Source organism: Zingiber officinale, chromosome 7A (assembly GCF_018446385.1).
Source record: "Zingiber officinale cultivar Zhangliang chromosome 7A, Zo_v1.1, whole genome shotgun sequence".
Lineage (NCBI taxonomy): Eukaryota > Viridiplantae > Streptophyta > Magnoliopsida > Zingiberales > Zingiberaceae > Zingiber > Zingiber officinale.
The window spans coordinates 1,416,598-1,441,230 of NC_055998.1; the positions used below are offsets into that span (position 1 = coordinate 1,416,598).

General features: G+C 40.2%; 3 protein-coding genes across 4 annotated transcripts; all 3 read right to left on the bottom strand.

The window, feature by feature from the left end:
* Positions 1–6,921: 6,921 nt before the first annotated feature.
* LOC121999834 (transcription factor MYB77-like) lies at positions 6,922–7,962 on the bottom strand. The gene has a single exon (XM_042554467.1). It carries the CDS (start codon positions 7,887–7,889, stop codon positions 7,053–7,055), a length of 837 nt encoding a protein of 278 aa, XP_042410401.1. The 5' UTR covers positions 7,890–7,962; the 3' UTR covers positions 6,922–7,052.
* Positions 7,963–18,415: 10,453 nt separating this feature from the next.
* LOC122000704 (probable serine/threonine-protein kinase SIS8) lies at positions 18,416–20,651 on the bottom strand. Of its 2 annotated transcripts, XM_042555128.1 has the most exons (3): positions 20,138–20,646; positions 18,971–20,045; positions 18,416–18,901 (listed from the first exon to the last, which is right to left on the bottom strand). In XM_042555128.1, the coding sequence occupies exons 1-3, from the start codon at positions 20,524–20,526 to the stop codon at positions 18,620–18,622; spliced, it is 1,746 nt and encodes a 581-aa protein (XP_042411062.1). In that variant the 5' UTR covers positions 20,527–20,646; the 3' UTR covers positions 18,416–18,619. The 2 variants fall into 2 exon arrangements, with proteins under 2 accessions (XP_042411062.1, XP_042411061.1); XM_042555127.1 differs by having other exon boundaries at positions 18,416–20,045; positions 20,138–20,651.
* Positions 20,652–21,324: 673 nt separating this feature from the next.
* LOC121999835 (calcium-dependent protein kinase 2-like) lies at positions 21,325–23,741 on the bottom strand. The gene is made up of 8 exons (XM_042554468.1): positions 23,113–23,741; positions 22,853–22,996; positions 22,616–22,768; positions 22,260–22,375; positions 21,888–22,055; positions 21,684–21,811; positions 21,500–21,599; positions 21,325–21,417 (listed from the first exon to the last, which is right to left on the bottom strand). Exons 1-8 carry the CDS (start codon positions 23,597–23,599, stop codon positions 21,325–21,327), a joined length of 1,389 nt encoding a protein of 462 aa, XP_042410402.1. The 5' UTR covers positions 23,600–23,741.
* Between the last annotated feature and the right edge of the window lie 892 nt (positions 23,742–24,633).

Genomic DNA, 24,633 nt, shown 5'->3' on the forward strand with positions numbered 1-24,633 from the left:
GGTATGCCGATTTTGTACTGACATCATGATTTTCTATTCCAGAACAATATACACGATGAATGGTCGCTATGAACGACAACATGAGCTATGGGAGGAGATCAAGAAGATGGAATATGACCCCGATCATGAAGTCGGTAGGCTTATTGGTATGCTCGATTGGCTGTTCTAGAATCTAGAGTGAGAATGGTATCCAGTCCATGACAAAGAAAGAAGATGGGCTCTGGTTTATTCATTATTGGAACATCTAAGGCAGATAGCATTCCAACTTTGGGATGATTCTGAAGGGCACATCTCATATTTAGAGATGTGCAGACAGTTACTTCATTTGGAATGGGGTCCTAAAGAATCTGAAGCGGATCAAGATCCTGAAGAAATGGACCTCGAAGAATCTGTGGAGGATCCGGAAATGGATCCTCAAGATTTTGAGGAGGATCCAAATCCCGCAGAATCTGAGGAGGATCCAGAAATGGACCCTGAAGATTCTGAAGAGGATCCAGAGATGGATCCCGAGGAGGATGTAGAGATGGATCCCGAAGAATCAGAGGAGGATCCTCAAGAATGTGTAGAAGATCCAGAAATGGATCTGATGGATACATCTGAGGCTGATCCATCCATCATAGAGTCCGGGATAAACGGGATACAATTGTCCATTACTTTAGCATTTATCCTAGTGGGAGTAATTCTAGCCTATCTAGTTTACTAGTGTTTTGTTTATTGTCGTTATATACGCAGTATTAACTCATTTAGTTTTTGAGTCATGTAATATTTCTGTTGTTATGTACTAACAGAATTATATAATAAAAAGTTATGTTATATGTTAACAAACTTAGAAATGATTAGTTCATTTCATGATATGATTAGTTCATATATATATATGATTCGTTCATATTAAATGATTCGTTCATTAGATGGGATGTGTGTAATAAAATTGATCAATGTTGATTATATTAGAACATACGAATGATGAGTGAAAACAAAATTATCACTTGATTTTGTAAACTAATTCTAATTACACTGAGTCAATAATTAATTGTACATATATGAATTACACTGAAATAATAAATAATGTATTTATTTATGTAGATCATGGCAACTAAAAACGTTATAGCTGAACTCAATAAGGGTGAGAAATTATATGGGATAACTACAAAATCTAGCACCTCAAGATATAATACATTCTTGAGGAACAAGAAGTTCTAGAGGCTATAAATCAAATCATGGAAGAACTAGCTGATGGTTCAACAGCACAGCACATACGTGACCTTGATGCCTATAAGGCATGGAAAAGGAAGGACTCCATTGCTAAGAGAATATTGATTAGTTCAATGGTGGATGACCTGATATTTGAGTATGAGCCATTACCATCGGCTCATGCTATCTGGGTAGTCCTTAGAGAAAAGTACAGTAGAGTTAGTCTTCGTAAGCTCCGTCAGCTAACAATTAAGTTTGATAGCTATAAAAAACGCTCGAATGTTACCATGGCCCAACATCTCAGGAAGATAGGTAACATGATTCGAGAACTTAAGATTGCTGGTCATGCATTGACCAATGAACAACAAGTTCAAGCAGTTATCCGTTCCCTTCCTGATTCTTGGAAAACGATAAAACAGAATCTGACTCACAGTAAGAGTATCAAGACTTTCACCGATGTCTCACGTTATGTTGAACTTGAGGCGGAGAGGATTGAATCCGCAAGGATTTCTGATCAAGCTTTTGTAGTTAAAGGTTCTGGTTCCAAAAATAAGAAAAGATGGTTTAAGAAAGGAAAGGGAAAAGGAAATGAGGCTAGTGCTGTTGTTGTTAAAAACCAAATCAAGAAGAAAGGAAAGAGATATGGACAAAGACCTATGAGCAAGTTGACCTGCTTCAACTGTGGCAAGAAGAGTCATTTTACTCGGGATTGTACTGAGCCTAAAAAGGTAGATCCATTGTTATCTTCTTTCCACGAGCAATATGTTGCAAGTACAGTGTTGTTAGTTGATTCATATCCTTTGTGGATTGTAGATTCAAGAGCAACGAACCACGTAGCACGTGATCGAGCTACATATGTGGAGTACCGTCAGGTATCAACTGACAACAAATAGATATATGTAGGAAATAATACAAGATTTGAAGTTAAAGGAATTGACACTTACAAGCTCAACCTACGTGGTGGGCGTACCTTGTTTCTACATGATGCCCTGTATGCTCCTGAGATTCGACGAAATCTGGTTTCCGTCATTTGTCTTCTTGATTTAGGTTATAATGTAAATTTTTATAGCCGTTGTGTGAAACTTCGAATTAACTCTATGTTAATTGCGTATGGTTATGTAACAAATGGTTTTATGGTTCTTGATGTAGAATCAAATAATAATGATGGTTGTTTTTCAAACATTGCTCTTACTAGTAATGCTGATGTTAATGATGAAATTTGGCATGCTAGGCTAAGACATATAGGACAAGAACGAATGAATAAATTAGCTAAGAAGGACATTTTAGGCACTCATGCTAAGATTAACTTGTCTATATGTGAGCATTGTCTTGTTGGAAAGATGACTAGAAAACCATTTGGTAAGGCTATTAGGGCTGAATCACCATTGTAATTAATTCATTCGGATATTTGTGGTCCGATGAATATGAAGGCTAGAAATGGGAGTTCTTATTTCATTACATTTATTGATGACTTCACACGTTTTGGTCATGTGTATTTAATTTCTCACAAATCTGAAGCATTGGGTTGCTTTATTCGTTACTTGAACGAAGTTGAAAATCAATTGGAACGAAAGGTTAAAACCTTGCGCAATGACCGTGGAGGTGAATATTTGTCTGATCAATTCAAGATAATATGTAATAAGAAAGAGATTATTAGACAGCTAACTATCCCTGGAACTCCACAGCAGAATGAGGTTACTGAAAAAAGAAATATGACTCTTCTTGAAATGGTTAGGTCTATGATGGCGCAGACTAATTTACCAATTTCCTATTGGGGAGATGCATTATCAGTTGCAACCTATATACTTAACAAAGTGTCTTCAAAGTCAGTTCCATCTACCCCACATAAACGTTGGACAGGCAGAAAGTCGGATTTGAGTAATCTAAGACCTTGGGGGTGAGCTGCCTACGTTCATGATAAGACTCACGAATATGGAAAATTAGGACCCAGAGGTAAGAAGTGTATCTTTATAAGGTGTTTTTAGACTTCTAAGGGTTATGTTTTTATTGGTGAGCGACAAGAAGGAACCATCTCTGAAATAGAGTCAAGAGATGCTACTTTTCTTAAAATTGAGTTCCCAACACGAGGTGAAGTTGATAAGACAATTCCTCTATATGAGATAGAGGAGGAGGATAATGTTCCTTTATCAACAAATCAGGAGATGCCTGAATCTAGTCAACCTAGTGAGAGTAATTTGCCACTGAATGAGTCAGTTTTTCAACAGTCTAACCTTCGAAAAAGTAGTCGTCAGATTATTCCTCGGAGAAGGTTTGATATTGAGAATGAGACATTGATGATTCTTCCGGTTGATGATGAGGAACCTCGAACAGTTGAGAAAACTTTGAGATGCTTAGTTAGAAAATAATGGAAAATTACAATGGATGAAGAAATAGAGTTAATGAGAAAGAATCAAGTTTGAGATTTAGTCGATCTTCCTCCGGCCGAAGGGCTATTGGGAATAAGTGGATTCTCAAAGTAAAGAGGAAAGCAGATGGATCGATTAATCGATACAAAGCTCGATTAGTTGCAAAAGGATATACCCAAATGGAGGGTATTGACTTTGAAGAGACATTCTCCCCAATTGTAAAGTTTGTGTCAATATGTGTCATCCTAGCTATAGTAGCACAATTTGACATAGAATTACATCAGATGGATGTAAAAATGGCTTTCCTTAATGATAATCTTGACGAAGAAATCTATATGATACAACCAGAAGGTTATGTTACTGAAGGCCAAGAGAAAAAAAGTATGTAGACTTAGGAAATCTATATATGGGCTAAAGCAAGCGTCAAGACAATGGAACATAAGATTTAATGAAGTCATTTTATCTTATGATTTCGAAATGATCAATGAGGATCATTGTGTTTACCTAAGAAAGGAAAAAAATGAAAGTTTGTCATTTTATCATTATATGTTGATGATATGCTAATACTTGGAAGTGACATAAAGTGTGTAATAAAAGTCAAAAGTTGGCTTTTATCGCAATTTGACATAATAGATATGAGAGAAGCAGAATACATCTTAGGAGTGAAAATCGTTAAAGATCGATCAAAAAGGCTCTTGGGTTTGTCTCAAGAAGCTTATATCACTAAGATGCTACAACACTTCAATATGTCAGATTGCAACATTGAACAGACGCCTATAGTGAGAGGTATTGTCTTGAGCAAAAGTATGTATCCCAAGACTCCTGAGGAAATAGCCGAGATGAAGAAAAAACCATATGCCAGTGCTATTGGTAGTTTGATGTACACTATGTTATGTACTCGTCCTGATATAAGCTATGTTGTTGGCTTAGTTAGTCATTTCCAGTCAAACCCAGGATCGAGACACTGGAAAATAGTGAAGAGGATATTCAGATATCTCAAAGGAATAGCTGATTATTGCCTCTATTTCCCAGGATCAGAAATGAGCCTAAGTGGCAACACGGATGCAGATTGGGCAAGGGACCTTGATGATAGAAAATCCACATCTGGCTATGTCTTTTTGCTAAATGGTGGCGCCATCTCATGGAACAGCAAGAAGCAGGCTTGTGTAGCCTTGTCAACAATGGAAGCTAAGTATGTGGCTTGTGCAACGACTGTGCAAGAGATTGTCTGGCTAAGAAGGTTCCTGAAGCATATGAAGATTGCTGAGGACAGTGGGAGTCCTGTTACAGTGTACTGTGACAGTCAAGCTGCGATAGCTTTTTCCAAGGTTCCCAAATATCACAGCAAATGACAAGTATATAGAAATTAAGTATAATTTTGTAAGGGATATTGTTGACAAGAAAAAGATTATTCTTGAGTACATCCCTACACGGAATATGCTTGCTGATCCTTTTACTAAGCCATTGACTAAAGAGTCATTTCATAGACATGTGAAATCTTTGGGACTTCGAAGAATGTAACTTATTGTGAAGATATTTTGATAAATAAAAAATGTCATGATTTATTCAGTGTATATGTTTTTGTTACATTCGAATAAAAGTCTTGATAAGCATGTTGGCAGATTTAGATTGGTCCACTCACATGGACAATCATCTCTATTTATTAAGTACGAATAGAGGTAAGACCGTTGCTTATGGGACAACTTATGTAACTGTGAATAGAGACATACCCATAAGTTAAGGTCGCCTTAATAATTGTGTCAAGATGAGATCATTTATGTAATGATTGGAGTAAATGCACCCACCATTTACTGAATCTGCTTAAAGCTAGATTGGAATTCATATGTTGAATGCAGGATTCGACATTAGGTATGTCTAGATCGAAATCTGTACGATGTTAAACTTTGGGAAAAACATGCCCTCTTTTTTGTAAAGAAAATAACATCGTACCATGTGATTCATACCACATGTGCTATGGCTACAAGAAGGGTAATAGGAGAATGAATCCCTGCTTCTCTACTATGTGAGACCCTTGAGATTATAAGTTGATCTCAATCTTACCCCAAGTGACTATTTAGCTGTCTACTTGAAGTTCTGATCAGTGTCTGCTACTTTAGCATGTTTCCTATTGGTCATGGATGATCCGGTCTATGGAGCATAAATAGGAAAACGACTGATTAGAATGAATAGATTCTAGCTAAAAAGAAAGATTAATATTGATTTACATCTATAATATTTATTCACTGGTACCAGTTATATTTTTAGTTTAGTACATAAAATGTAATTATGAATAATTTGTTTGATTGGAGATGTTGAACATGCTTATGACATATAGTCAATATGAGGTATTAGAGATGTTCATAATGATGTAAATAATTTAATCTGGGGTAAAAGCAAGTCATTTATGTCTCTGATTCGTTCTATGAAGCAGCTAAGTAAGGTGTGACAATCTTCTTAGCAGTTGAATGCTCAGTGTGTTTGTTGTCGCACGAACCATTTTCTCTAATGTATGAAATGGATGTTCTTATATGGTCTTTGTGACTAATTAATACTCTGATCTTCTTGACTTGGTCATCATAAAGACTATGTGACTTATTTGGTCTTTGTGACTAATTTATTTTGCTCTGGTCTTCATGACTTGATCTTCATAAGGTCTACGTGTCTTATTTAGTCTTTGTAACTAATTTTGTTATGGTCTTCGTGACATGATTATCTTGTAGTCTATGTGACTGACATGGTCTATGTGTCCATATAACCTTATGGATTAACTTGGACGAGTGAGAGATGTTGGACGTTGAGAGGAGACGAAGGGGTGTTGCTTCCCTTTCATCTCCCCTTTGTGCAAACGTCAAGGAGACGAAGGGGCGTCCTTTCTCCTTCGTCTTCCTTTTTCTTCTTATAAAAGACGTCCAAGGTAATCAAAGAGGAAAGGAGAGAGGAAAAGCGAAGGAAAAGAGAAGGTGATCAGAGAGGGCATAAGAGCAAAAGCTCTAGAGGTGAACAGAGAAGCAAAGCAGAACATCTAAGATTTAGTTCGTGAAAGATTTTGAAGAGGTTCCGAATGATGATCTTCTCGGCGACATCTTCAACGAATTCTTTCAGAGATCAATGTAAATCATTTACAGTTAATTTCTGTTTTCGTTTCATGTTATATGGGCCAACATTCATAGCTTGCTACAACTCTTCCCCAGCATTGGAGGGGTAAAACCGGCACCGCTGGGAGGCTTGCTCAGCGACAATAGACTACTATGGGAGTGTAGTCTTAGTGCAGGACAAAAGGTGTGACGGAGTAGGAGCTCCGGAATCGTCAGAGGAAAATTCTGAGACCGCATCATAGTCTTATCGAGAAAATTATACAGCAGAATCGAGACTAATTGTCTTATATTTTATCTACAAAATCATTCCCAAATGAGCGTTCGTTGTTAATGCTGCATGAACTTCTCAAAAGAAAACGAAGCAGTAATAACATGCCAGCAGAGTAAACATAAGCTTATGCTAACTTGCAGCGTCCGATGCGGATTCCTGTTTGATGACCGCCGGAGTGGCTTCTGCTGGCACTTGCGATCGCAGTTTGTCCATGTAACTCCGTACCTCTTCTGCGATCATCTGTCGCATGATGGAGATGAGGCACATGTCCCTCATCCGCCCCACCTCCTCCTCCTCCCTTGCTTTCTTCGCCCTCCACGCGCCACCGCCCTCCCCCGGCAGGCTCAGCGACAGCGACGTCGCGGGGTCGACCGCCGCTGAGTTGCACCCCGCTCCGACAATGGGATCCTCGCTCACTCGCCGCAGCTTCTTGCTCGATCCCGACTCGGAGCACTCCTCCACCACGCCCGAGCCGCGGGCGCCGACGACGGCCGCAGCGGCGGGAGGAGGAGAGACGGAGGACGGGGTGGCAATGGACTCGGGGCTCGGGGCGGTGGAGAGGCTCGGAGAAGCGGCCGCCGCTGCAACCTCGGAGGAGCGGCGGCGGCGGCGGCGAAGGGTAGAGTTCCAGTGGTTCTTGATGGCGTTGTCGGAGCGGCCGGGGAGTAGTCGGGCGATGGTGGCCCACTTGTTGCCGAAGCGGGCGTGGGCCTCCACGATGGCGGCGTCCTCGGCGGGGGTGAACGGGCGGTGGTGGACGCCGGGGCTGAGCTGGTTGCACCACCGCAGGCGGCACGACTTGCCGGACCTCCCCGGGATGCCGGAGCTGATGAGCGACCAGTTGCGCGGCCCGTGCCGCTCCACCAGTCGCATCAGCACCGCGTCCTCCTCCGGCCTCCACGATCCCTTCACTTTCTGGTCCCCCCTCCTGTCTTCGCCGTCGCAGCTCCTTTCCTCCGACGCCATAATCTCCTCCTCTCCGTTGATTAGGACAGATCGTCAAGAAGAGAGAGGAGAAGAAGGAGATGGAGCCGGTGCGGTTCGTTGGGCCGGTTTGTTTCATTGCGGTTAAATAAAATTAAATCGATTGATTTAATTAAAAAAACAATTTAATAAAATGATTAAAAATATGGAAGTCTCTGGATTTTGGTTTTTTGTTCAATATCCGTTACGAGGATTGAGAGGGGCCGCGGGTGAGCCAGCGAAAAACGCATCGTGTGGCACTCGCGTCGCTTGGTCGGTTACGGTAGACCTGAGCGTCCGGACGTTCGTTTCTGAGAACAAATTAATGTAGTAGTGGTTGTTACGGTAAGTAGGTGACGTTTTATTATATGTTAATGCTGCAGTTACAAAAGGTTGTTCCTTTTTTATATATAATTTTAAATAATTAAAAATTCATTAAACTATAAATTTAAAAGAAAAACTCAAAGGTGATCTCGTATTTATCATTTTGTTATCATCAAATATGAACAAGTTAAAAAGATAAAGAAGAATATTTTATCTATTATTAAATATGAAGATAAGACAAAGATGAAGACGAGAAAAAAAAAGAATATTTTGTTTATCATTAAATATGAAGAAATTAAGATAAAGAAGAACACTCCATCTATCGTTAATACACGGAAGTCAAGATAAAGAAGTCTTTCTCTGACAATTAATATCATTAAATAAAGATAAATAAGCGATCATTAAAAAAAGGTATAAAAGGGTACGTCAGGTATGAGGAAAGGCAAGATTTATCTATTTCTCGATTACTCATTCTCTCTTCCTGATTCTAATTTGAGCGTCGGAGGGACAACGCCAAAAACCTCTTCCCTGATTTGGTTTGGTTTTGCAAGATTGAAGTTTTCATCCCATCAATAGTCATTCTATCCCTGACTTTTTAGCTTCCTTCATTCAGACAGGATCAAAATATATGTGTGTGTAATCGAAAGTCATGCTATTTAACTGTTAAAGTCAAAATGGGTCAAAAATGATCTAAATATAATGAGAATTTGCTCGGATAAGACTCAGATTTAGTTGAACTGGTTTAGTATACTTTTCCTAGAGATTTAAAATTGATTAAGTACAAGTCTCAGCTTCCAGCGTCTAACTCCGACTTATCTCCTGGCTCAATCTCAACCTCAGTGACTGACTCCCACTTCAACTCTATCTCAGTTTCAATGACTGACATTGATTCTAACTCAATCTTAGTCCCAAAATTGACTTTGACTCGATTTTTATCTCAGTCTCAACTACTTATTATTGGCGTAGATTGTACTAATAATTTGATTTTGATGTATGACAAATAGATTAATGTTAGATGTGTTGTTTCTCTAACCTTTCTGCCAAGTGTGCAGGAGTTGACTGATCTGAAGGACCTGACACCAGGCTGAAATTCAACTAGGTCCGTGGGACCCGATAGTTGGTGCGAAGTCCAGATAGGTATGCGAGACTCGCTATCTAGCGAAAAGTTCGGTTGGGTCCGTGGGACCTGACAACCGGCCGAAATCAAGCGACTACAGTTGGTAGGTGGAGGTAAGCAACTGGAGGAAAGATCCAGTGAGGATGCGTTCCCCATTGAGAGAACTGTAGGCGTCGGTCCAGCCAATGTCTATTTGGGAAATCTAAGCTGAGAGCATGACTAAATCCTAGTCTCGAGGAGACAGGATCTAATTACTACTCTTATCTTATTAATGTTGTGTTAACTCTGTTTTATAGGATAAATATTTTTTTTTTGTCTGGACTAACTTTTTATTACAGAGAAGAAAAGAGACAAAAAGCAGTTCGGGCGTCCGAACTAGTCTCGCCCGGGCGGGTGTCGTAGGCACCTAGACGGTTCAGTCATCCGGAATTAGTCCAGGCACCCAGACCACAAAAGTTATCCTGAAGCTGAGTTGGAGCGCAATGACTAGCAGAACCCACATTAGTAGTCCAAGCACCCAAAAGGGGTCCAGGTGCCCGGAAGTGGATAAAGTTCATGGATGAAGTTTCGATGAGAGATCACTACATCATCAACGGTCTAGGCGCCCGGAGGGATTCCAAGTGCTCGGAATGGGCCTATATAAGAGCCTTCGACCAGCAGCTTCAGAACATATTCCATGACTTTCATTCCTATGTGTTGCTTCAGAAAAGCTCCTACGAAGCTGCAAAGCTCCTCCAACAACCGAGAATCAAGATCTTCTTATTTTCTCTATTGTCAGTAACATTGTTTTTAGTTCTTGTACTTAACTTTTGTAATCATTTGAGCTATTAATGGATCACCCAACGAAAGCACTCGATGAGTGCAGGCCTTAGAGTAGGAGTCGTTGAAGGATCCAAACCAAGTAAAAACTAATTGTGTTAGCGTGATTGCCTTTTTCCTTCTAGTCTTTTTCTTTTATTATTTCATTGCGTAATTCACTCTCAATTTTTGAAAAATGTTATTCATCCCCCTCTAGCGTATTTGCAGTCATTCAAGTGGTATCGGAGCAGGTACCGCTCTGAATTGGTGCAACCACCAATCAGACAAGGGGGTGATTTTTAAACTTGTTTTTAATATTTCTTTTTTGGTTTTTAGCTTTTTCGATAGAATCCAAATTGATATAATTATCTCTTTAGATTAACTTTTCCATTGTAAAATACTTTTGAATTGGTGCAATATCAATCAAGTTTTATTTTTTATTATCTCCCACACTGCTTCTTCTTATTGCTCGGCCTTATTTCTCATCACCGGTGACTAACTTGAGTGTCAGAGGGCCAACGTCGGGGACCCCTTCCCTGGCTCGGCACTGACGTAGTCTGTGTTGTAAGTCCATGCGGAGTTCACAGGAGGTCAGCGTGAGCGCCACATCCTTAGTTTTCCGTCTCTTCGACTTTCGGACAGGATCAATGCTAATTCAAGATCTAGTATTGGGATTTCTCTCCTCCTCCTCCTTGTGTGCAAAGCTTCATTCCTCTAAATGGCCCAATCCAAAGGTTACAGCATCATTCGTCCTACTCTCTTCAATGGAGATGACTTCCCATATTGGAAGAAGTGGATGGAGGTGTACCTGAAGACATACATCGATAAGTGGTTCACCATCTGATGAGGGTACAAGGCTCCGATTGATGAAGCAACAAAAGTACCAGTCGACCCAAAAAGATGGAATCGAGAAGACAAGAAAAAGACCCAGATCGACTCGAAGGCAACAAATATAATCCAATGCGGACTTATCAAGGAGGAGCTGAACCGTGTCGACCCATTCGAAAACACCAAGGAGCTCTGGGACAAACTGATCAAACTACATGAGAGCACAAGTTATGCAAAGGTAACAAAACGTGACTTAATTATTATTAAAAATTTGTTTAACATTAAAATGTAGGATGGAGAAACAACTACTCAGCTACACGCTAGAATCAAAGACATTTTGAACGGGCTCCACTTAATCTGTCATCAACTGGAGAACAGGGATATAATTAGGTATGCCTTGAACTCTTTTTCTCGAAATGCACTGTAAATATCCATAATAGATGTTTATAAAATTTCAAAGAACTTAAATAAACTAAAACTAGATGAGTTATGTTGTAAACTTGAACTCCATGAACAGACTAACTCAAAGTCAGTTGAGAAAGGTATGCACTTTTTGCGGGTTTTTCAAAAGAAGCCAAGAACAAGAACAAGCTGGAGCCAGAATCTAAATCTGACTCAAAAGCCAATGAAAAACAACTCGTGAACATGATCAGAAAAATGTTCACTAGAAGAAAGAACAACTTCATAAAAAGGGACTTATAAAAGGTGATCAAATCAAATGATGCAAAGGAGAAGGTCACATGCTACGGGTGCAACAAGAAAGGACACTGCAAGCACGAGTATCCAAAAATCAAAGACGATAAACCCAAAACAACCAAAAGAAAGAAGACACTCAAGGTGACGCGGGACAAATCATCCTCAGAAGAATTGGACGTCGAAGATCAGAAGCACCAAAACTATCTCACGCTGATAGCATCTGGACCGGAACCAGAAAGTGAGACGAAACAAGATGACGTTATGGAAGAAAAATCTGTTAAGATTTTTTTCATAATAAAATTCTATTACGATTTTTTATAATAGAATTTTGTTATAATTTTTTATAACAAAATTCTATTATGTTTTTTATAATAGAACTCTGTTATAGTTTTATCAACTTTGTGGTTTAAGCACTATTTATAGGAATTATTTTAAACTTATTGTATTATGAGAATCATTGAATGTGATTTTTTTGTGTAGGGAGAATTCTAATAAATCTTTGGTTAATTTTGTGGAGTATATACGTCACCAAACCATGGTAATTCTTCTTCTCCTCGTGTTAGCTCTTTTTTGTGCATTTTTATCTCATTGTTTCGCGCAATCTCTTTCTCTCATCCTCTTCTTTTACATTAAAGGTTGAGAGGTGTTGCCTTCCCTCTTTGCGCAACAATTGGTATCAGAGCGAGGTTTTTACAGATTTCTTCAACATGTCCAGGATGACTTCTGCGAAGTTTGATTTGGTGAACTTTAACGGAACCGAGAACTTCGGATTATAGCAAAGAAGGGTCCAGAACTTGTTAGTGCAACAAGGCATGGTGAAGGCATTATGAGAAAGGAAACCGGAAAGCATGGAGAGATCAGATTGGGAAGAACTTCAAGCAAAGATAGTAGTAATAATCAAGCTTTATATTACGGATGATGTGATGTACCATGTCATGGACGAGAAGTTGCTAGTGGCAGTTTTACAAAAGCTAGAAAGTCAATACATGTCAAACTCATTGACAAACAAGTTGTATCTTAAGCAAAAATTACTCAGGCTAAAGATGACAGAGGCAATCGATCTGAATCAGCACATTAACAGATTCAACTAGATTGTGAGCGATCTAAAGCGGGTTGATGTGAAGATCAAAGACGAAGACAAGACGCTGATGTTGTTGAATTCTTTAACTTCATCTCCTACATACGAGAATTTGGTTACTACTTTAATATGGGGGGTAAGGAAACTCTTAAATTGGAGGATATCACAGGTGCATTGCTAAGTTTTCACCAAAAGAATAAAACAAGCGATGAAGTTTCTCAAGGAGAAGGATTTATAGTAAATAACATCTAAGAGTGCGGTAGTAGCCAAACTCAGTATGGATCGAGCAACAACAACAAGGCTCGTTCTAAATTGTGAAGAAAAAAGGTGATCACATGCTACAAGTGTGGAGACAAATGTCATATAAAGAGAAATTTTCTAGAGATAAAGAAGCATGTTGTAGAGAACAAAGGTAGTTCGACAAAGTTTGTAAACATAATTGAAGAAGAAAATTTAGAGAGTGGTGATGGAAATATGCTATCAGTTATGTCGATTTCAAAGTTGTTGACGGATATTTGGATCTTACACTTTGCATGTTCATATCACATGACTCCAAATAAGGAGTGGTTTGACACCTATAGAGTAGCTGATTTTGGTTCAATGTTGATGGAAAATAATATATCTTGCGGAGTCATCAACATAGGGAATATCAGAATCAAGATGTTTGATAGTGTGATTAGAATTTTATGTAATATAAAACATATACCAAATCTAAAAAAGAATTTGATCTCACTTGGAACACTGAATGATATTGGTTGCAATTATAAATCAATGAACAGAACAATAAAGGTTAGCAAGGGAGCTTTGATGGAATGAAAGGACAAAAGTTAGCAAGGAACATCTATAAGTTGATAAGGATTACAATTATAGGTGGAGTCACTTAAGTGAAGTCTGAATCAGACAGTACTGTCTTGTGGCATATGCAGCTAAGGCATATGGGTGAACATGGAATGCTAGAACTTCACAAGAGAGATTTTTTTAACGATATCAAGATGTGCAAGTTTGAATTCTGCAAATTATATATTCTTGGGAAATAGAGCAAAGTGAAATTCAAGACGGCAACAAAAAAGATGGAGGGGATTCTGGATTATGCACATATAAATCTCCAGGGACCGACTAGTGTAGCATCATGAGCAGGGCATCTGTATTTTATGAGTTTTACTGATGATTACTCACAAAAGGTCTGAGTATACTTTATGCGTCACAAGTTGAAAACTTTTACAAAATTTAAACTATGGAAAACTAAAGTGGAGAACTAGACCAAAAGGAAGATCAAATGTCTTAGGTCAAACAATGTGTCTGAGTACATAGATTCAAAGTTTCAAAAATTTTGTGAGTAGCATGAGATTTTTAGACATCTCTTGGTTCGCAGGATACCATAACAGAACAATGTGGCAAAATGGTTGAACAAGACAATCATTAAGAATACAAGATATCTCATGTTAAATGCAGGGCTAGCAAACAATTTCTGGGGTGCATGACATGTTATCTCAGAAATAGATCACCAAGGGTAGCACTAGAAGGTAAAGTATCAGAAGAAGTATGTGGACAGGGAAACCAGTAGACTACTCTAATCTTTGAGTTTTTGGATGTCCAACCTATGTGTACATATCTAATGAGGAAAGATCATGGTTAGATGTGAAGTCAAAGCAATGCATTTTTTGGGATATCAAAAAGGAGTTAATGAGTTCAAGCTTTGGGATCGCAAGACAAACAAGGTGTGGTGTTTGATGAGAAGGTCATGCTACAACGTATTCAGGAAGAAAGAAAGGAAACACCATAGAGCAACAAGAAGAAAAATATTGTGTAGGTGGAGCTAAGGACTCATGACTCAGATGATTCCAGTTCAAAGCATACAGAGCATCTCACTATAGATGATGGAAAAATGAAACGAGTTGTAAAGTCACCCACTAGATACGGATTCGAAGACTTGGTATCTTATGTACTTATCTCCAATAGCGGAGACCCTACACTTTTCAAGAGGGGGGTTATGACAAAGAAGATGGAGTTTCTGCATAAGAACTAAATGTGGGATCTAGTGGAACTTCCTGAGGGAAAATGAGCTATAAAGTGCAAGTGGGTTGTTGCAAAGAAGATGAAAGAGGTCGATAAATTGAAAAAGCTACTGAGCAAGAAATTTAACATGAAAGATTTGGGAGAAACCAAGAAGATTTTTGGGATATAGTTCACGGGATAGAGCTAAGGGAGATTATGGTTGTCTCAACATAACTATGTAGAGAAGGTGTTGAATAGATTCAACATGAAGAATGCAAAGTTAGTAAGCACATCCCTGGTGTATCACTTCAAGTTATCTAGTACACAATGCTCACAACAGATGAGGAGATCCAAGAAATGTCAAAAGTTTTTTATGCTAGTGCAGTTGGTTGTCTGATGTATGTCATAGTTTGCTTGAGATCAGACTTGGCACAAGCAGTTAGTATGGTGAGCATGTTTCTCTCAAATCATAGTTAACTACATTGAAATGCAGTGAAGTGGATCTTCAAATACTTGAAAAATAAAACTAATTATAACATCATGTTCATAGACAACCGGATGATCCTTCAGTTACTTGGTACATAGATGTATGTTGGTGCGGGAAGCATCCGACGATCGAACCTTAGTTTTGATAATGACAAAGGATTCAAAGTTAAGTTAGTGTGTGATCTAACATGTTTGAATGAGTGTTTCAGGAAAGTCCTAGCTGCGGTTAGGCAGGTGAAAAACCCTAAGGGGTGGTAACCTTAGGTCCTAGGGGTAACCCTAGGTGAGGGAAAACCCTAACGGGTGGTAACCTTAGGTCCTAGGGGGCGGTAACCCTAGGTGGAGGAAAACCCTAAGGGGTGGTAACCTTAGGTCCTAGGGGGCGGTAACCCTAGGTGGAGGAAAACCCTAAGGGGCGGTAACCTTAGGTCCTAGGGGGTGGTAACCCTAGGTGGAGAAAAACCCTAGGGGGCGGTAACCCTAGGTCCTAGGGGGTGGTAGCCCTAGGCGGAAAGTCCAGTCGGTCTGGAGGACCGAACTGGCATCAGGTAATTTCTCCTGAGGGGAGTAGGTGAGGACGCGTTCCCCGTAGAGGGAACAGTAGGCGTCGGGTCGACCTAGGGTTTCCGGTTGGGAATCCGAAGTCAGACTCGGACAGTCCGAAGACTGTCGTTTATTCCTTACTGTGTTTTATCAGATTCTAACACTATCTTGCAGGGTATTTTGCTCGGACTAACCTTTGTTTGCAGGTGAGGAACCTGCTGGAAAAAGGTGGTCTGGGCGCCCGGGATGGATCCGGGCGCCCGGGACCAAACTTTATCCCCTGCGCGACTTCACCACGTGGAGCAACCTAGTTGGCTGGCCACGTCACACTCCAGGCGCCCGGAACCTCATATAAAAAGAGGGTCGAGGGTGCAGCCAAAGAACAACGATTCAACAAGCTTTCCTTCTGTTGTGTGCTGCTCAAGAAACGACTCTAAAGTGCTGTTACAGTCGTCGACGACCTAAAGCTTCAGTTATTATTTTGTTGTCGGTATTATTTCAATTCCAGTTGTACTTATTTCCTTGTACTTATTCACGATATTATAGTTGTTGCCCACCGGAAGCGATCAAGGATCGCGGGCCTTCGAGTAGGAGTCGTCTTAGGCTCCGAACGAAGTAATTCCCTGTGTCTCTGTGTTTGACTGTCTTTATTCCGCTGCTTATTACTCTATTAGTTTCACGTACGATTTACGGATTTCGAAAAACGAAATAGCCACGAGCGTTATTCACCCCCCCCCCCCTCTAGCGCTTTCGATCCATCAATGTAGACTATGTAGGAGATTTAGATGACAAAAGGTCTATTATAGGATACGTGTTCACTGTGGTAGGAGGACCTATCTGTTGGAAGTCTATGATATAATCTATTTCTGCATTGTGTAATATGAAGTTGGAGTACATGACAGTAGCTGAAACAACGAAGGAAGTTTTATGGCTTACAGGGTTGGTTAGAGAACGAGAATTCGGTAAGGTAGAGTCAAGTTATTATGTGATAGTCAGAGCGTTATATATTTGACATTAAATCAAATGTATTATGCGAGAACCAAGCACACTGATGTGAGGTTTCACAAGATCATAAAGCTAATTGCTTCTATAGAAACTCAACTTGAAAAGGCTCACACTGCAACAATGCTGCAGACATATTGACAAAGTCAGTAACCACAGAGAAATTCAAGCATTACTTAAACTTGATCTATATCTATAGATACTAGAGGAAGGAAGCCCTGATCCAGAGATTCAGGTGGAGTTTTGCTCAGATACTCATGTTTTTCGAATGAGTGAATATTCGCTAAGATAGAGATTGTTGACGAGTGGCTCATTTCTGAATGAAGGTCAATGTGAGGGACGTCATAGAAGAAAAATCTATTAAATTTTTTTCGTAATTAAATTCTGTTACAGTTTTTTATAAAGAATTTTGTTATGGTTTTTTATAACAAAATTATGTTACGGTTTTTCATAACAAAATTATGTTACGATTTTTTATAACAGAATTCTGTTACGATTTTATCAGGTCTGAGATTTAGATATTATTTATAGAGATCATTGTAAACCTATTGTATTATAAGAATCATTGAGATTCTCTTGTGTAGAGAAAATTTTAATAAAGTTTCAATCATTTTTGTAGAGTAGGCATATCGCCAAATCACGATAACTCTTTTTTTTTTCTTCTTATTATTCATGTTTACTATTTCTTATGTATTTTTATCTCGTTACTCCATGCAATCTTTCTCTCTTCCTCTTCTTCCACATTAGAGATTGAGAGATGTTGCCTCCCATCTTTGTGCAACACCCTCATCCTCATATCTAACTCACACTCCACATGGCCTATTAAAGGTACGGAACTAACTAGCATATGGGTAGGTAGGCCACACAATCATCCCATTATTGAGAATCGTTTCTCTACAAATACTCCAGAACACGTATTGCTAGATAAATGGAAAGACAATTATAGGGTTATTAGATCTGATCTCCTAAATACCTCCCTCCAAATATGTGACGTTTAGTTAATGACAAGGCAACTAATGACGGTAAGATCTTATCTATTTTGCTAGCTCATGCGAGGAAAATGGAGAAGCACGCTACATACGCAAAGATAATCTCATAATAGTTATATAAACACTCATTGAATGTATTGAAAAAGGATCCCCAATTCTAAAAATGATTAATTAGGTTGGGTAACGTCGAACCTGGGGTGATCGGTTCGACCCCACGAAAATTTCTCACCGACCATCATGATAAATCAGAAAGCGCTCGCAACGGACAACCCACCAGCATCCTTTAGTTACATGTTTCATTTGAAGGAAAAATTTCTACAAATTCATCATAATTGGGACTCGAACCACAAGTACCTGGATAACAACCTAAATACTCTACTACTGCACCATAGCTCCGAGGGCAAAGGATCCCTAATTCTAAACCCTAGACCAAGTGCTCTTATTTTTCTTCATCTACTTCCTCGAGTAAACCCTAACTCGAGTAAACCCTAACTTAAACATTAGAATGACTTGCCTAGACTCCCCAACATTAGTCCAACTCTCTTTTGAAAGACATTTCAAGCTCTTTCATCTCATCTCAATCACCGATAATTTTCAAAGAAAGTGCGCGTCAACATGCTCATTGACCGATGACCGGACCATTCACAATATTTAGCCATAACAAACATTAAAATATTTTAACTAAGATCATAACTTTTTAATTGTAAACAAATAATAATAATATGAACTGACTATTGCATTCTTGTGATGCCCAAGAAGGTTCATATACGCCTTGTTGCTTATTTTGATTCACTACAAGATTACTTCTCCTGATTGCTCTAGTAGTAGAACATAGCAAAGACCAAAAAAAACAAAAGAAAGGAAACCCCAGAATTAATTAAGCATTTTGCCCATTAAGAATCGAGATGATTTCTGCAAACTGAGGTCGCTTTGCTGGGCTATCATTCCAGCACCTGTGCATCAGCGACCTCAGAACCTGCGGGCACTCTTCAGGCACTTCAGGTCTCAACCCGCACGTAGCGATTCCAACTGCTACTTGGACCGGTGAATAACAAGCGTATGGAACTTCCCCAGACACCATCTCCCAGAGCACCATGCCGAAGCTATACACATTGCTCATCCAGGTCTCCGTTTCAATCTCAGGATCTCCACCAATTATCTGCAGTAATTCGAGGGCAGAAGTTGAGGCAATCAAATTAGCAACAAACAGTGAAGAAATTAAACTGACCTCAGGTGCTAGCCATCGATAGCCAGCCATCTCATATTCGGTCACCTCTCCCACATTTTTGCAGTAGGCAACTATTCCCATGTCACCCAGGCAAGCGTTTCTCTGCTTGTCCAGCAGAATCCTGCGTGCGTTGAGATCTCTGTAAGCCACTCCGTGATTGTTCATGAACATGAGCCCTTCGGCCACGTCCAATGCGATCCGCGTCACCTCCTCGATCGGCAGTTTCCTGTTTTTGTGGATGATATCGTGCAGGGAGCCAGAATCCATCATCCTGGTCATCACGCACAGCCCCTGGTCTTCTTCGAAGAAAATGCCATGGAATTGGAGGATGTTCCTGTGGCCGCAGCTCATTAGCTGCAGCAGGTCCTGCCTCACCTCGATGTCATAGGAACTTCCCCTCTCGCAGCCTCTCTGCTGCTTTATCCACACTCTCCGCCCCCTGTAAACTCCCTCGAACGAATTAGGCCCCGTCCTCTCGACGAGCTCGACCTCGTCAGAGCTCAGCACCCATCTCCCCATGTCGTCGCCGCCGGATCGGATGCTCTGCCACTCGTCGATCGAGATGACGACCGACGACATTGGGAGCGGGTTCGGCAGCGGCGCCCGGTGGAGTCGCTCTGCGTCGGGTCGTTGCCCGTCTTTCGCGCCAAATTGGGCGTCTTCGTCGATGCCCCTTGAGCTTTCTTCTTGACAACCGCACAGACGGAGTGAGAGCTTCATGCTGTTGTTCTTAGGCTTTTTGATGGCCGCCTTCAAGGAGGTCTCGATCAGAGCCTTGAAGGGGCTTTCGCTTCCCCGCTGAACCAGCACCGTGACGACCCCGAGCGTGAAGCCGTTCTTCTCGAACATCTGGATCTTCTTGCAGCGGATCGAAGAGCTACTGAGCGCTGCCGACATAGCCGGCCACGACACTGGCGAGCTGCAAGCGAATGCGAGAAGGAAAACCGATTCCTTGGCTACTCCATCGTCGTGGATCTGTTGAATGTGGACTGCGGGGAGGTCATCGGTCGACGCCTGCTCCATTAATTTCATGTGCAAGAGCACATCTTTGAGGTCAAATCCTGCTTGACCGTAGCTGCGCCATTAGCACAAGAGTTTTTCTCGGGTTAACTCGTGCCAATGGAGCACAAGAAACACGATGGAAGAACCGAGGCAGTCCAACATTACCTATTGGGCAGTGATTCGAAGTGGCGGCGAACGCTGGCGACGAGCTTGTCCTGCGGTTGGGCACCCGCGTTCCGGAAGCGGCCGATGCCGCGGTCGAATGGCGAGGGTTCGCGGGAGGGGTTGGGATTTAGGGAGCTTCGGAGGGCAGCGATGGCGCCAGCGATGTTGCGGCCGATGCGCTGCCACTTTTTGTTTGGGGTAGGGAGGGGAGCGGAAAGGGGAGACGGAGAGGAAGAGGAGGAAGTCGAGGTGGAGGAGTTGCAGGCAGAGGAGGCAGTGGCGAAGCAGTGGACTTCCTCGGAGCGGTCGTGCGTGTGCATCAGAACCAGCTCGACGGCGTCATCGTCCGTGCTCGGCCGCCCGGACCAACACTCGAGCGCCGCCGCCATGCGCGACCTCAAAAGGACATCACCGAAGGAATCGGAGGAGAGAAACACAAATGGAGGGAAGCGGAGGATCTAGACAATTTCAACACGGTAACGGCACGAGTATGGAGGCGCTGCAGGCCCAATTAATGCGCATGTGCTGTGAGCTGCCTGCTGTAGTGCAACAGCAGATGCAACAGCTTTAGGGTGTCTATGTAGGGTGAGTATTCAATTAATTTGATATTAATTTTATATAATTTTTTATTATTTTAAATAAATTTAATTAATTCAGTATTAACTGAAATAATTAATTTAATTAATTTAATTTTAATAAAATTTTAATTTATTCAATTAATTAATATTAAATTAATTTTTAATTAATTCTATTAATTTATAGACCTACCCTTATGCATTTCGCCGTTCTCGTGCGTCATCCTTCATAATCCTGGTTGGTGTAAATGCATGGAATATGGCTGGAAGATTGCGGTGTGGATTTTAGCAAGACAGGGAGACAAATTAGTCGTAAGCTTTCAGATCCATGGCTTGCAGCCTTTCGACGGCAGACTATTATTACAGGCTGGGAAGGAAGGCATCATGTTCAGTCACTTCCCATGAGGTTAGCTGTTTGGTTGAATTAAGCACTCACAGTTCCAATTTTGATTTATTTGTATAAGTCTGGTCACTATCATTTCCTAACTCATTCCCACAAGCAAGATTTGTACACAACTTTTATGGGGAAAAAAACAGAAACAAAGAAAGATTTGTACATGAAACCATAAACAGAATATTAATCACGTTCACAAGCTCCAACAACGTTTATGGTCAAATAACCAGGTCTCTCCTCTTCTTTGGATTATGATCAGGTGTTCCCTTTCTCATCATGGCCACAAACTCGTCGTAATTAATTTTTCCATCCTGCATATTGTAAGAAGAAAGTTATACTTATATCATCAGTGTTTCTATTTTTTTTCCCTCTGAAAGAGCTCTCTCTACTTACATTGTCGACATCAGCATCATCGATAATACCCTTGATTTCTGTTTCATCATACATCCCCTTCTCTTTTAAAGCTTGCTCAAGTTCTTCTCTCGTAATATGGCTAAATTACATGTGCCCATCAAGTATCAGTCGGACGACTGCATAGTTGCGAGTGCTAACAAAAGATTGTGTTTGCAGAACTTACCCGCTGTTATCCTTGTCAAAGTATTGAAATGCTGTATATAGATGCTCTTCTTGATCCATTCTGTTCATGTGGATTGTCGCTGTGATGAACTCCTCGTAGTCGATTGTTCCATTACCATCTGCATCAGCCTACAACAAATGGTATGCAATGAGCACCAAAAGGTTAGCATAACAAATATAGTTGTTCAGATCTTCAAGAACATACAGCTTCCATAAGCTGCTGGACTTCAGCCTCTGATAGTTTTGATCCTTGCTTTGCAAGACCCTGCTTTAGTTCTTCAAGAGTAATAGTTCCACTATTATCAGAGTCCATACTCTTGAACATTACCTTTAGACCTTGTATCTCCTCCTCCGATAAGCATCCTGCAATCACCTGCAGACAAAGTAGAAGAAATTTATCAAAATGGTAACAATTATACCGCCCTTTTTCTCTATCCAAGCATTTTCTCCTATGAGATTCTTAACTAGTTTTCATAATATTATCCAATTTAGGTTAACGTTTTGTTACACCATAGATTTTTTTTTTCAAAAAGCAGCTGCAGTGAGTACAAAACTTTGCAGCGTGCCCAGGATTTACCCTTAAAGCAGCCTTCTTAAATTGATTCATTGCTCTAAATTGTTTCAGTCTATTGAGAACAGCATTATCAAGCGGTGTGTCAGGTGCTTCTCCGTCTTCTTTGATCCAGGGATGATCTGCATTACAAGTTCGCAATAAGTTGGAAATTTAAAATGAATATGGTAAAATTTTGCAGAAAGAGATTTAATTTTTGAATGAGAAACAAAAGAATGATGGAAACTATTGCAGGCTGCTAGTGCTTGCTTAAACTACCTCAAGAGTTTCTCGTGATTATGTTTTTAATGCCGTTCTAAGAGAAAAGTAAATTAAACTATATGACGAAAGCTACTGTGGGAATAAAAACAAGGAAATCATACTGAGAACTTCAAATGCGGTTAGCCTTTGTTTGGGATCCAAACGCAGCATTTTCCTTACAAGATCCTTAGCGCCAGGAGAAATCGAAGGCCACGGGTCACTTGCGAAGTCAATCACTCCTCTTAAAATAGCATTGAAGATCCCTTGTTCAGATTCTGAAGAAACAAATCTCGGTTTAAGTATTTTTATTCTCCCAAGACAATTAATACTTTAAATCGATCAGTAAGGAGAAGAAATACCGGCCCAAAAGGGAGGAACACCACAGAGGAAAATGTAGAGCATCACCCCTATGCTCCAAATATCAGCTTCGGGTCCGTAACTTCGTTTGAGGACTTCAGGTGCTATGTAATATGCACTGCCAACTATGTCTTTGAATACTTCCCCTGTTCGGACGGGAGATAAAGAACAATAATTTATAGAATTAGAATGTAAACAAAAAGAGATTCAATCGAAATGTAGGTTGTTATAGGAAAGGCGATATATTGATGGATGGGACGACCTTCCTTGAAGAAGACGGAGAGGCCGAAATCGGTGGCCTTGAGAGGCGCGTCCTCGTCCTCACTGAGCAAGAGGAAGTTCTCTGGTTTGAGGTCCCTGTGCATGACCCCCAAGGCATGGCAGGTGTGGATGATCTGCACGATGATCCTGAGCAAGGAGGCGGCGGCCCGCTCGGTGTAGTGGCCCTCGGCGATGAGGCGGTCGAAAAGTTCACCTCCGGCGCAGAGTTCCATTACGAGGTGCACCGACTGCTTGTCCTCGTAGGCGCCCTTGAGCTCGACGATGTTGGGCTGTCCGGAGAGGTGGTACATGATCTGCACCTCCCTCCTCACGTCCTCGATGTCCTCCTCGTTGGTGAGTTTCCGCTTGGGGAGGGTCTTGCAGGCCAGCTTCTCGCCGGTGGCCTTGTGGGTGCAGAGGTGGATGACTCCGAACTGGCCGCGGCCGAGCTCCTTGCCGAGGAAGTAGGTGGCGCGGACGTCCTCCATGGGGCGGCCGAGGACGGGGCCGATGGGGGCGGCGGACTTGGCAGGCGAGACACCGGCGGTGGGGATTGCGGGGGGGTCCTGAATGGTGGCGTCGGCGGAGGTGCCATTGGGTTCGGCGGCGTCAGGGTCGGCCGAGGCCGGTTCCTCCGGCTGCTTGGTGAGGCAGCTGCCCATGGGGAGGGGAAGGATGGTGGGTGAGGGGGTGGCTGGCCTCGACTATAGGGAAAGAAGAGAGAGGCCAGGGAGGAAGAGATGAGTTGGAAATGAAAGGAGGGAAGTTCTTTTTTAGTTTTTTTTAGTTTTCATTTAGTTTTTTTTTATTTAAAAATAGCTCTCATATTTGTATACTTTTTATTTTATTTAATTTTTATTTAATTTTATTTTTTAATTAATTTAATTTTTTATTTTTTATCAATACCATATTTTTTCCAATTTTATTTAATTTTTTATTTTTTTATCAATACCATATTTTTTCCAATTTTATTTAATTTTTATTTTTTAATCAATTTTGTTTATTATTTTTTAATCAATACTTTATTTTTACAATTTTATATAAATTTTATGTAGTTTTAGTTTTTAATCAATTTTGTTTATTATTTTTTATCAATACTTTATTTTTTAATTTTATATAAATTTTATTTAGCTTTATTTTTTAATTAATTTTATTTATTATTTTTTCCATAATACTTATATTTTTTCAATTTATTAATTTTTAAAGTTTTTTTTATTGATTTTATTTTTTTGTTAATCAATTTTTTTATCAGTTTACTTTTTTTTTTGAATAATTTTTTTATATGTTTATAATCATTTGTTTATTTTTAGTTATAAATTTTAGGAGTTATTATTTGTAAAAATTTTAAAAAGTATAAAAATATGAATCAAAATAAAAATTATATATTTAAAACTAACAAAAATATTAACAATTAATAGTAAATACATTCATAACTTAGGAACAAATATTAGGAATAAATATTTTTTTCAAATGAAGAGTACATGTAATAATACAATAAAAATATATAAATATATAAAACTAA

Bases quoted from the DNA above. Each gene is read 5' to 3' on its own strand.
- LOC121999834 (XM_042554467.1), bottom strand. From the start codon at position 7,889: ATGGCGTCGGAGGAAAGGAGCTGCGACGGCGAAGACAGGAGGGGGGAC.
- LOC122000704 (XM_042555127.1), bottom strand. From the start codon at position 20,526: ATGGCGGCGGCGCTCGAGTGTTGGTCCGGGCGGCCGAGCACGGACGAT. The intron at 20,046-20,137 runs GTAATGTTGGAC...CTAATGGCGCAG, and splicing joins TTCGAATCACTGCCCAATAG to CTACGGTCAAGCAGGATTTG.
- LOC121999835 (XM_042554468.1), bottom strand. From the start codon at position 23,599: ATGGAGGACGTCCGCGCCACCTACTTCCTCGGCAAGGAGCTCGGCCGC. The intron at 22,769-22,852 runs GTATTTCTTCTC...TTGTTTCTTCAG, and splicing joins TGTTCCTCCCTTTTGGGCCG to AATCTGAACAAGGGATCTTC. The intron at 21,600-21,683 runs GTAAGTTCTGCA...CATGTAATTTAG, and splicing joins TTTGACAAGGATAACAGCGG to CCATATTACGAGAGAAGAAC.